Source organism: Aristolochia californica, unplaced genomic scaffold, assembly GCF_029961685.1.
Source record: "Aristolochia californica isolate CCGP_79_NKW_82.1479 unplaced genomic scaffold, dmAriCali1.0.hap1 SCAF_2, whole genome shotgun sequence".
In the NCBI taxonomy this organism is placed as follows: Eukaryota; Viridiplantae; Streptophyta; class Magnoliopsida; order Piperales; family Aristolochiaceae; genus Aristolochia; species Aristolochia californica.
This window is the reverse complement of record NW_027181881.1, coordinates 44,439,328-44,451,797: the sequence shown is the minus strand read 5'-3', so window position 1 is coordinate 44,451,797 and position 12,470 is coordinate 44,439,328. Positions and strand designations below refer to the sequence as shown.

General features: G+C 38.7%; 3 protein-coding genes across 5 annotated transcripts; 1 reads left to right on the top strand and 2 right to left on the bottom strand.

Moving 5' to 3' along the window:
• The first annotated feature begins 118 nt into the window (after positions 1-118).
• LOC137957054 (uncharacterized protein At2g27730, mitochondrial-like) lies at positions 119-2,582 on the top strand. Its single transcript, XM_068804756.1, has 3 exons — positions 119-269; positions 1,262-1,300; positions 1,964-2,582. Exons 1-3 carry the CDS (start codon positions 171-173, stop codon positions 2,165-2,167), a joined length of 342 nt encoding a protein of 113 aa, XP_068660857.1. The 5' UTR covers positions 119-170; the 3' UTR covers positions 2,168-2,582.
• A 374-nt stretch (positions 2,583-2,956) lies between these two features.
• On the bottom strand, positions 2,957-8,471 carry LOC137955915 (signal recognition particle subunit SRP54, chloroplastic). The gene is made up of 15 exons (XM_068803137.1): positions 8,237-8,471; positions 7,928-8,060; positions 7,454-7,521; positions 7,273-7,374; positions 6,982-7,134; positions 6,819-6,896; positions 6,227-6,352; positions 5,939-6,041; positions 5,426-5,526; positions 5,001-5,138; positions 4,775-4,918; positions 3,862-3,937; positions 3,646-3,731; positions 3,416-3,541; positions 2,957-3,331 (listed from the first exon to the last, which is right to left on the bottom strand). The coding sequence occupies exons 1-15, from the start codon at positions 8,423-8,425 to the stop codon at positions 3,224-3,226; spliced, it is 1,731 nt and encodes a 576-aa protein (XP_068659238.1). The 5' UTR covers positions 8,426-8,471; the 3' UTR covers positions 2,957-3,223.
• Positions 8,472-9,513: 1,042 nt separating this feature from the next.
• On the bottom strand, positions 9,514-12,349 carry LOC137955477 (uncharacterized). 3 transcript variants are annotated; one of them, XM_068802429.1, is made up of 5 exons: positions 11,927-12,349; positions 11,248-11,764; positions 10,950-11,161; positions 10,294-10,564; positions 9,514-10,049 (listed from the first exon to the last, which is right to left on the bottom strand). In XM_068802429.1, exons 2-5 carry the CDS (start codon positions 11,497-11,499, stop codon positions 9,735-9,737), a joined length of 1,050 nt encoding a protein of 349 aa, XP_068658530.1. In that variant the 5' UTR covers positions 11,500-11,764; positions 11,927-12,349; the 3' UTR covers positions 9,514-9,734. The 3 variants fall into 3 exon arrangements, with proteins under 3 accessions (XP_068658530.1, XP_068658532.1, XP_068658533.1); XM_068802431.1 differs by having other exon boundaries at positions 11,248-11,709; XM_068802432.1 differs by having other exon boundaries at positions 11,248-11,676.
• Between the last annotated feature and the right edge of the window lie 121 nt (positions 12,350-12,470).

Genomic DNA, 12,470 nt, shown 5'->3' with positions numbered 1-12,470 from the left:
TTTATTGCAAAGACTAACGAGTATTGTCCTATGAAGTGACCCGACCCAAACCGGTCCATGAGGTGAGTACCGAATTTCGAACGCGTCTCTAGGGCTCTTAATAGCTCGAAAGCTCCTGTACAGTTGACGCTCTACAGTTTTGCTTTCACTACCATTTTTGGGGGGGCGCTATGGCAGCGAGAAATGCAGCAAGATATGTCTCCCGGAGGCTCTCTAGCGGAAAAATCCTAAGCGAGGAAGAGAAGGCTGCTGAAAATGTGTATATCAAGGTACACTGGTCATCTACCTGAATTTTGATTTCTTTTATGCTGATGTGTGAGACTGCTGTGTTCGTTCCTTTGATGAATGTAGATGTTAAGTTGAATCAGTTAAGCAATTTCGTTTTCTAGATAATGTAATTTTTGGAGGTCTTACTTGTCCATTTCCTTGTTGATGAGGTGGTTGTGTTTGGTAATGCTTTTCTTTTAGTTTTATGTTTTGCCTTCTGGTGAATCTGTTTAGCTGCTAGACGTATGAATCTCGTCGTTAGCTTTCTTAGTTTTTGAAAGTTTGATGTTTACGAACAAAAAATGTAGATGTGTAAGTTTGCCAAATGAGCGTCTAGGAGCAATTAGAGATTGTTTGTGATGCACGGATTCCATTTTTATGTTTCTTTACAAACTCAACATGAAGAAGATACGTGCAATGTGTAAAATTTCAACGTTTGTTTGAAATTCATATGCCTATTCCATTAATTACAGGAAATTACCATTTGAAGGCTTCATACAACAAGAAAGAATGGAGGATAGGGGTCTTGTTCATTTTTTTTATGCTTCTACGGAGACAAGAAAAAAAAAAATCTTAGTGTACCTTTAAATCTTGAAATGTTTCTTGTTAATTTTTTTTTAAAACTCTTTATTTACTAATGTGTTTTTTATGTTTTTTAAAATTATTTATTTTTAAGAAAGATCTAGTAATTTGGGTTCTAGCTACTGGACTCAACTATAATTGATGTTGAGCACATTTCTTTTTCTGATTGTGCCTTGTTCTATTATGCCTGAAATTGTGTTTGGAGTCTTGTGATGTCATTTTCTGGACTTTCTTGCTCGATTGTCTTTTGATAGTGGAAAAACTATCTAGATTCCCTGTGCTTGATAATGTTTCTAAATATGTTGGTTTGATCTAACAATAATTATCCTTCTATTTTTATGGTTTATTGGGTGGAAAAAAGAAGTTTACTAATCCTGGCCTTTTTACTAAGTAAATTTTTGGTACCTTGCAGAAAACTGAGCAGGAAAAGCTGGAGAAGCTTGCCCACAAGGTATTCTATCTTTGATCTTCTTTGGAGTCAATGATGGCATTGGTAAAATTTTCTCAGCTTTTTATATGTCAATATCACATTATCTTTTTATAATAATGATTGTCCTGCTTAAAATGTGAGAATAAATGGAAAATCTGAACTAAACAATGTTTAACACAACTAAATGAATTTTCTCCAAAAAAGAAGAAACTAAATAACTTCATTTGTAACATGATCTAAGTTCCTGCTCCTCAAATAAGTTGGTCAGAATATAACTTTGTTATTTATCGTAAGCAGCACGTCATGTTTTATGTGTTATTTATCTTCAGTAGCACCATATTTATCTTAATGCCAATTAACCATTATGTAGTTTAATTGTTCACTAATGGATGGTCCCGGTCTGGATAACTTCCCCCTTAAAATTTTATCTCGATACCTAATCAACAGACCAGAATGAACATTTTTGGTATAACTTTCCTAATGGTTTAGACACCTTACATTCTTAGTGCCTGATGGTAGAGTTTGTGGGTTATGGCATAGCCAAGATTCTGTAATTTTGTAGTTCTTGTAGCATGCATGTGTCCAGTAAAACCACTACCTGCCTTCACATCATTGTTTTGTCACATCTGATGCCATTTCCATCATTTTTTTGTCCATGTCTGATGCCATTTCTTGCCTTCATAGGGCTATAAACCGGAAGAACCAACTGCAACTGCAGGTACTACCACCACCAGTGCTAAACCAAATGCAGAGCCCTCCTCAACTCAGGGTGTTTCGACCAGTAAGGAAAGAAACTATGCCGTTGTTGCTGGTGTAGTTGCAGGTCTTGCAGGCTTTGGCTGGTTTCTGAAAACACGTTCAAAGAAACCAGAAGAAGTCCTTGATTGAGATCCATTGGCGCTCCTCAGTGGAGTTGGAAGGCAATGTTTTTCGCAGGTTGCACATGAATGGATGCAAATGTTCCCCACTCCCCCCCCACCCCACCATGAAGCCTGATTGTTCATTAACACTTTAAACAAGCATTTTTCGGCAAAATAACCAGTATATTTTGACAACAAGTTTCTGATTGTACCACAGGCTATACATCTGACCAATGGTTTGGTATATGACCTGGTATCGGGATTAATAAACCTTTCTTGAATAATTGATGCTCTCATTAATAAATCTTCCTCTATGAATCATATTTCGTAACGAGGGGTAATACATAGACGGTGATGTCTTGGAAAATGCCATTTTGATCTGTTAATGCTACATCCGGTGCAGAAATATCAAGGCCTAGCACTTTCTTAAGATTTTTTCCTTATATATTAACATTCTTAGGTATAATTTTTTTTGGAAAATGTAAATTCAGAGCTGGTCCAAGATATTTAAATTTTTTGGCTACAATTTATCTGACTGTTTTCAGTGAACAATTTTTAGTTTCCAATTTACTTCTCTTTCTTCTCTCTCACCGTATTCGCATAGGTCAGAGAAGGTTCTGATTGAGCCCCTATAAATTCTAGATCAAATCACTCAAGAGATTGATTTTTCTGAAACCCGTCCATCCAATCTGCGCCTTCTAAATCCTAGCTAATTGCATAACCATGGTATCCATTTGATGCGTGACATGTATATATTTTTGCTTGTTTTACAAAGCCCGGTACGCAACCATCTGAATTGTTGATAAAGACAAGCCTATCAGCTGCCAACTGCAAATTGCAATCTTTTCCGTATGATTCATTTACTCTTGGTTTTCACTACAGCATGATATTCCTTACCAGCACCTGTGTAAAATCGTGCCCCAGCCCAAACTGGAGGTTTTACGCAATGACAGCATATTTGATGTTTTGATACCCTTCTCAAGCAAGTAGTACAAAAATTTCCGGGTTGCTCGATGCATCCTGAAACATGGAAAACCTGCAAACAGGAACCAAATGATCAATGTTTGGGCCCCTTGATCACTTTTCAAGATTTGCTCCCAAAGCCACGGGGACTCGGCCTTCCAGGTATAGAATCTACAAATTGCTTGCGAGATTCAGCTCTCTTTCTTCTTCTTGCAGTACCAGGAGGTGCCTAAAATGAGCAAAGAATCACTAGAGAGTCGAGAAAAACCAGCATTTAGATAACAGAAAGTAAGGGCTGTAAGGACTCCAAAACCTTTTCTTCTGCTTTAAGTGCTTCCTCAAGATTGCTCAATGCTGGAATAGACCCTCCTTCCATTGCCCCCATCAGGTTTTTCATACGAACCCGCATCTGAAAGAGTTGTGCAACCAGTTGGTTCACCTGAAACAGCCACTTACTACTGAGAAAGATATATCTAAAAAGAAAGCAAATTACATTGGTGGAATGTGGTTGATTCGTGGATTATATGACCAATGGTACAGTACCTGCTGCTCAGTTTTCCCAGATTCCAAGGCAACCCTTTTCCTCCTAGTAGGTGACTCTGCAAGCAATTCAGGCTTTTCTCGCTCCTCTGAAAGATAAAATGAGAAGTTTTAATCACACCTAGACCAAGTGGCAAAAATGCAATGACTAACATTCCAAATATAAAGTCAGTGACCTTCAAAGAAATTGCATAAAGTATGAATTTATATATCACAGACCAGGAGTCATTGCTTCAATCATTGCTTCCATTATCTTCAAGTTTTTCTCAGCCTCACGAATTTGTGCAGGAGTAACCTGATCACATACAGAAATGACCAGAGTCAATTGTGGCTTGTTTCCTACTTGGTAGATATATGCCATGCACAACCAGTGCCTAACAAGTGTATCTAGATTGCGACATGGACCCACCTATGGAACATCTCACAACCAGTGTCCTAAAGCAGATTGTAAAGCACTCGAGCCAATGTGCGTTTCACATTCAATTCAGAAAATAAAATCTTAAAAATCAAATGCTCAGGGGGGACTGTAAACAATGTTTTCTTAACTAAGAACCCTCAAACACTGTGTGATGACGGTACACTCTCCAAGCTGTATGCAGGAGCCAACTGGATCCTCTTCTCCAGTGATCCCAAATGAAGAGAACCTAGCAGAACTGCTGACTCCAACTGTCATCCACAAGGTATGACCAATTTACCATCCTCCTCTATGTATAACCTTTTTCAGCTACACAGCTTCCTCTTATATAGTGTCTATGTGGATCTGAGTGCCAACATACTATTCTGTGTTTGTTAAGGTAAAGTAAAAGTTAATAAAGTACTTCAACCTCATTATAGACAACATTAATCCACTGGGAAGAAGAATTCGATTGGGAGTATTAGCAGAGTTGGAAAACCTTCATGCATACATGCACAAGTTACAAGTTTCCAATCCACTTCCATTTTTTGTTGCAAAAAAGGGAAAACCTAAAGTAAATTAATTCAGAAAGTATGAAAGAAAATTGCTGTCTTCAGATTTTCAGCCACAGTGGCAGCCCATTTTCCAGAGAAATCATGAAATTGCTCCTCCAATGGCTCAGCTTTTGCAATAAACATGTTCATGGCACTGATTACTATAAAGTCAGTCAACTCTTACCTTGTTCATGCCAGGGATCATGCCAATCACACGTGTCATAGAACCCATTTGTGCAACAGCACGTGTCTGCTTCAAGAAGTCGTTGAAGTCAAATTTTGCACTCATTATCTTCTTCTGCAATTCTTCAGCATCTTCTTGCCGCATCTATTTAGCATAAATTTATTACAGATGAAAATTTGCAATGCATCTCTATGGTAAAGACAGATTAGAAAACACTTGCACTTACAACTTCTTGTGCCTTCTCAACAAATGTAAGAACATCTCCCATTCCTAAGACACGCCCTGCCATACGATCAGGATAGAAAGGTTCAAGGTCTTCCATACGTTCCCCACGTCCAACAAGTTTAATTGGCTTTCCTGACACCTGTTTCCTCCATTACAATCAGTGTACTGCGAGCAGCTTTCATAAATTTCTTCCCCTAACTAGTTGGAACAAGTATGTTCCAAAATGGAATCTTGCCCAATCTTTTGTTTGTTTCTTAACAGTTCCACATTGACAACATTTAATTTCACAACCAATAAGAGATTATTTTTTTTTTCCTAGAACCAAAGGAGCCAGAGGAATCATCTAAACTTTTCTCTTTTTAGTGAAAAATAAATTATGCAAGCTAAAACAACACCTCTCTCACACTGTAAACTAAAACAACACACCTCTCTCACACTCAGAGCTGCTCCACCTCTGGAGTCACCATCCAACTTCGTTAGTATAGCACCTGTAATTCCTATCTCGAGATTGAATGATGTGACTAGTGCTGTAAATCAAATAAAGAAGAAAACAGAGTCACCAGAAAAATTCAACAATCAAGCAATACTGCCGAGCAAATCAGCAGTTGAACAGTATAGTTATTTCTGGACCAGAGAAATTAATTGAAGGCTCTCCTATAATAATCAAATTTGCGGATCAAAAAAAGGTTAAAAGCACTTGATTATAATTTCTTTGTACGTAACACCCCTGTCAACTATTTGACAAACCCTAATGTGGACAAGTAACTCTAAAAATTGTCACCAATGAGAAAACCATCCCGTTCTAACCAATGACAGATCAAGACAGCAAACCCAATATCCAGTTGACTGCTATTTAAGAAACAATGAACAAAAAAGTCCATTAATAACCAATCATAATTTCAATTACTGCAAATAGAAGTGAAAATGGAACTCAGATACCTGCAGCTTCTTGGCCAGTCATTGCATCCACCACAAGCAAAACCTCTGTAGGACTCACGACTTTTTTCACTTCCTTCAACTCGTCCATCATTGCTTTATCAATCTGAGACAAAAAGAACCAGCCAGTACATTAACCTCCTTTATCTTAATTGTAGAAGTTATTATTGGCCATCTGTCTCAGTTAGACAGTAGAGGTGCTTCTTGGTAGTGAAAAGCTGTATATCAAAGTGTAAGCTCAGACAATCAAGATTTGAGGTTTAATTTCAAGTTTTAGAAAAATTGCAGAACCTGAAGTCTTCCAGCGGTATCTACTATGACCACATCAATGCCCTTCTTTCTGGCCTCGTCAAGGCCTCGTCTAGCTATTTCTGAAGGTTTTCTCTCAGTTCCTTCTGTATAGACAGGCACATCTACCTGTGGCAATCTAATACTAAGCATCAGCTTGAATTGAATGACTCAGAATACCAAACTAAGCAGTTCAAAGAAATAATTAAAATATTTAAAAAATAAACAATTAGAAGAACTATCACTTTTTATCATCAGTGTTACTGACAACAGCAATTCACTACTAAAAAAAGAATGCAGAAAAACCAAAAGTGCATAGAAACAACTCTAGTATCCATTGAGTTACATTTATCATCTTCTCCACCAATTATTTCAGGATTCTAAAATATGTCTTTAACCAAGAAATTCTAGAAACTTGTGTTTCAAAATCTGGAAGTATGACCAAGTATATAATAGCCAGACTAGACAAAAGTTCAGTAACCAGGAAAACACGGCAGTTCAAATGACACAGTGGCACTTGTACTGATTCAGGAATGAGTAACACCAACCTGAAAAAATTCACAAAAAGATACAAAAGCATGAAAATACAACTTACCTGTTCACCCAAAATTACAAGTTGATCAATTGCAGCAGGTCTGTAGACATCTGCAGCAACAAGCATACAACTCTTTCCCTGTCCATTTCACATCTACTACGAGTCAACAAGGCGAAGATACATCCAATATACCAAACTCATTTGATTAAGCTGTAGAACCCACCAGTTTCTTGAGATAGAAAGCCAACTTCGCACTAACAGTGGTTTTTCCAACACCTTGAAGACCAGCCAATAACATTACTGTGGGACCTGACTTTGCAAAAGCTAGTTCAGATACTTCTCCTCCCATCAGTTTCACTAGTTCATCATGAACAATCTGCCAAGTTCAAGGCAGATTCAAAAGTAAATGAACTGGCAACAGATTACAAAGCATATGCTCATAGGGCTTCCTGTTTTGGTGATTATCATTAAGTATGACCAGATTTTTTTAACCACAAGCATCACTTTGACTAACCTTTACTAGTTGCTGGTCAGGCCTCACACCTCTAATCAACTCGGTTCCAACAGCTTGTTCACTAACAGCCTGCACAAACCTTCTCGCGACTGGCAAACTAACCTGTCATGGAAAAAGCATAATAAGTTGTCTCCAAACGTGCATAACAAAACCAAAATATTGCGTACTACAGAGAACATACATCAGCCTCTAAGAGCGCTCTCCTGATCTCCCGCATGGGTTCAACAATGTTCTCCTTGGTCAAGACATCTGACAGATATCAGATAAAAGGAAGAGAATTAACAGTGATCCTATGCGATCCAAAAAATTTTGAAATCTGGACTAACAAGTAACGTAATTCTGGAACCACTTGGATCCTAATTTCATGTCCGGGAGAACTTTTGCTAGTCTCCATTTCCGAAGTACCCAATTACCTTTCTCCAGTTTCATAAAAAATGGAAATTACCCTTTTGTCTTGAACATACTTCCGAATAAATTTTGGACACCATGTGACATGAAGATTGGATTTCCGAAACGGTAAAAGAATTTTTGCTCTAGTGGTTTCAGGCCTCGCTAGTACTAGCATATATGCCAATCAGGCTCTTAAAAGAACATCTCCTTTTACTGTAAAAAACAGCTATGAAGATTTTTCTTTTTTAAGTAAAAAAAAAGGAACCTTCTCCTTTCAGTTTGCTCCACGCAGCTTCAAGTCCGCTTGTCAACTGTCCAAACATTTCAGCCTTCACAATGCTGCGCATTTCTCTCTTAGCCCTCGAACTTGGGGACAGAACCCAGCTCCATATTTCTCTCTGACGTGAAAACAGCAACAATGTGCAATTACAACAGCAAACGTACAAATACAACATAAAACGCATGACTTCATTCCAGACATCAAAATTTTGTAATAGAGCCAACACCCATCAATTCACAGAAATTTTTTAAAAAAATTAGAATCCTTTTCAGACCCATCCACCTTTGAACTCACCGTAAACTGATTTTTTGACGAAGCACCAAAGGAGAACCGTGAACCAGTCCATGACGAGGAGAATTTCATACAAACAGCAGATCTTCTGGAGATTTTTGTGTTAAAGCCTCCGTTTCCACCATTTGGAGAGAGGGACGCAGTTGGAGTAAAGTGGCGCGAACTAACGGTGGAAAAGGCGACTGTTTCCATGGGAGGGAAAGCGAAGGGAATAGAGCAGAGCACCCTCCGACACCAGTGTGTGTTTTATCTTCTGAAGATGGATTATCTTATCCGTTTCAAATTTTTGGTCGCAAAATTGTTATACGATGCCTCACAAAGATCTGCGATGCACAATGGCTCCTTCGCTGAACCACGCTGCCCATGGTAGCTGTCCCTGGGTAGAGATTTGCTGAAACCATAGTTTTCTGGCTAAGACTTGGAATCTAATTGGGTCACAAAACCAATAAACCATGGCTGAAACAAAATGCTATAATTGGTCATTTGAGCCAACCCATTCACAACAGAAGGAACAATGAAACCCACTTGGATTATTTTAGTAGAGTGAATACAGAGATCATGAAACTCTTTTCTCTTTTGTCGAAACTTGTTCATAAATTAAGGTTGTGTTTGGAACAAAGAAAGTGGAGAGAATGAAAAGGATTACTCATGGCAGAATTACTATTGTACATAATTTAGTAATGTTTTAAAATAAGGAAAAAGGTGTGGACATCTCAAACCGCGTGGATGGTATCAAGTTTGAAGTATCCGGTGTTTTTCGACAAGAAAATGGTGAAATATCGTTTTTTGATGATGTCCAGTGTGGTTACAAAACTATATATAAGTTCGTACAAATATACTTTTCTTCATCAAGGTTCGTCATCTTCTCCTGTCGCATTTTTCATGGTTAACATGAAGACCATCTCACTGCTCACCTTACCTCTTATTTTCCTCCTCCCCACTGCAGAAACCCAGAGGGAACCGCGATAGTTTTTCAGGCACCAGCAAAGATCATGTTGCTTCTAAACGTAACTTGCTGCTGGGATAGGCCCTCAACAAGCTTTAGCCGCTCAAGTTTCTGGGATTGGGATCTGCTGAAATATGAATTTGCAGAAACCCACTTAGAGGATCAATGCTCATTCGCATTGTTTTACTTAGAGGATCAATGCTCATCTCACAGGAATGGACAACCCTGTTTCTGCTTCATATTGACATGCAAATCCTATGGTAAATCACGAATTTTTATCACTCGAGTGCATGGTCCAAACTTAAACCACTGGAAAGTTGGGATATTGGTAAACAGCCGCCCACTTAATTCATCCTGAATCCATCAACCCAATTGGGTTTAGACTATTTTGAAAGAATAGGAACCGCATACAAGCTTTCCCAAACGAGGACTATAGCAGAATTTATAAATAGTTTAATCAACAACATACTGATCAATGACTGATAAACAAGCAGAAACACTTCCCACTTCTCAACTTTATTTCACATTCCTGATGTATAAACTGATTTTGCTGACTTAGCTGGATTTAGTAGAGGTATTTTCTCCAAGAAGAAGTGCCCTTAGAACCGTGTCACTCCTGCCTTTGCCAAGCAAAAGTAGATGCCCGGCATCAGAAACTTCATGATACTCGATCCAAGAAAGCTTCTTTGCCAGAAATTGTTGTAGGGTGAATGGTACGAGTCTGTCCTCACAGCCCTGCCAGATGTGCACAGAGGCCTCGCCATTAGGGAACGGGTTCTCCATGTCCATTGGATCAAAGTCCCACGTCCCAAAGCCAACCAACATGTCACGATGGAGAGATTCATAGACACCTTGTTGTGTCGCCTTATCCTTCAATTAGCACAAATATTGCTCAGTACTACATGAGATACATAAATTTTAGAGAAAGCCAACAGACAGTAACAACTAGTATCTAAGATGATGCTAAGGGCTAAAAGTACAATTTATACCAAGAAAGCTGATCAGCAAAAGGTGAACACCCAATGATTCCACTGCTTCCTGCTTCTCTTCTTCATCCATCCTCTATTCATTACTTCAATTTGGAACTTGAAATGACTGGTAAAGGCGTCCTTACCTCAAAAGAAAAATTTGCTTTCTTTATAACATGTTGAATGATTTTTTTATCACTTGGGCTAAAAATTTCAGGGTGCCTCTGAGCAACTGCTGATGAGGGGACCCATTTTTGAGTCATCCACCAATAGAGAAGAGAAGGTGTGTGGTGCGCAACCCTAAGTGTCCACTGATCTTGTACAAGCTGCCTTTTATATGCTTCTGTTGATAGGTTTGATGGAAAAGATGGCCACCAATAGTTGATTACTGGAACAACCAATGCAGCACCTGCTAATCTGAAATTATCCATAATTTTCATAAACCATATGTTCCCGGAGCTAAAACAAATTTAATGCATTTGGATGAATTGTTTGGAAAGATTAGTTCCAGATGAATTATCAAGTAAAATCTAAATTTTTAAAAAAAGGTCAGATTTTGTAAATAAGTGACTTGAGTACAATCCAAAGGAACAGAGCATGAGAATAACAGTCTTTGCAGTAATTCATAAACAGATCTATATCATGAAATTATAGGATTAGAATCCTCTTATAGAAAAGAAGATAAATTTTTTGGTACCACTGTATGTCCTAAACACAAAATAACTGAGATGTCTACTAAAACAAAAGCATTAGCACTAGAAATGCTCTCCACTACCTACAAAGTGAATGGGGGAGGAGTTACCTGTGAGGGATATACTTGAGGCACCCCCAGACAGAGTGTGTCCCCATGGATACTCCAATCACATAAAACCTTTGTCCAAGTCCCAGATGGTCAGCCAGTTGTTCAATGTCATCTGCTTCAGTCTTCACTGATCGACTTGGATTGGGATCACTTTCTCCATAGCCTGCTCTGTCATATGACACAAAGTAAATTCGGAGTTGCTCTACCAAATCCTGAAACCAACAAAAGATTTATTTAGACCCCAAAAAATATTGAGAAGAGAACCATCCTCAAAAGACTATTTGCTTCTCATGAGTACCTTTGATGCTGGCACTGAAAAGTTTCTGGAGCCTCCAAAGCCATGAATGACCACAATTTTAAATGCTGCCTTCTCTTTGGGTACACCTGTTTCCTTGTAAGCCAGATGCCTCCCATCTTTGAGTCTGACTCTACTTGCAGTAACTGGAGGACCATCCGGAGAGCCACACACCTTTGGTGGAGGAGGCCGGATGGATTCAAAACTCCATCCCAAGAAGCCCACAAGCAAAACAAGTGCTAATTTTGCGATCATCAGTCCTTCAGAAACTTTTGTTTGAAAAAACACTGAACCCCCTCTTTAACTTTTTCTCTTACCTTGTGCCTATCACGAAGTCCCCGTCCGACTCCCTCAACCCTTCTATTACCAATCTGTTCTCTCTGTCAATTCTTATCCACTCCACTCCTCCTATGAGTTATTCAACATAACGTTCTGAGCATCAAATAATAGCTACCACTTAGCTCCCTTGATCAGAAGAAACATACTGATGAGAAGCTTATGACCTCATCTTCAGCGATAACTGAACTAACCAACAAGCGTCCACAAAATTCAGAATTAAACCCTAAATGTCACAGTTCTGCATTCTGGCAATCAGAAAAAAGCTAACAAAAACAAAAAAGAACTATATACCGACTAATACAACAAAGCACAGTAAGGGATATCGGAAGAAAGAAATGCAAACCTTCACTGAGTTAAATATCAACCATCCCAATTGTAAGATAAATCCCAAGGCCGTTCTGTCAATTGCAGCTCAAATAACGAACCCTTGAGTAATTGGCATTGACTCTCGTTCGTTTAGGTTTTTCCAAGGACGCCGCTGAGAGCTAGGTACTGATCTCATCCCCATAATCGTAAAGATGGATATTGCCCTGACCTTCAATCAAAGAAGGTTGGTAGGTTAGTTGCGTTTGATCCAACAACAGCCACATCTGCGGCAATCGACGGTGGGAATCCGTTCGACGAAGCAGAACATCCTTTGGCCGACCAGATCAGCTTGTGTCAGTCTTAATGGTAGAAGGAAGAGTCACCTAACGGAAGATATAGATAGAGATTTTTCTTCATCAGACGTAAGCTGTCACTCTCGCAGACTCATAAATTTATTTTCGGTCTTGAAAACTCGAACACAGCCTGTAGAAAACGTGAATTATTTGAAGGAATTATATGCATCAAATCATAAATTTATACATTCTTTTTTACTCCAAAAAGAATCATATATCTCAGAACAA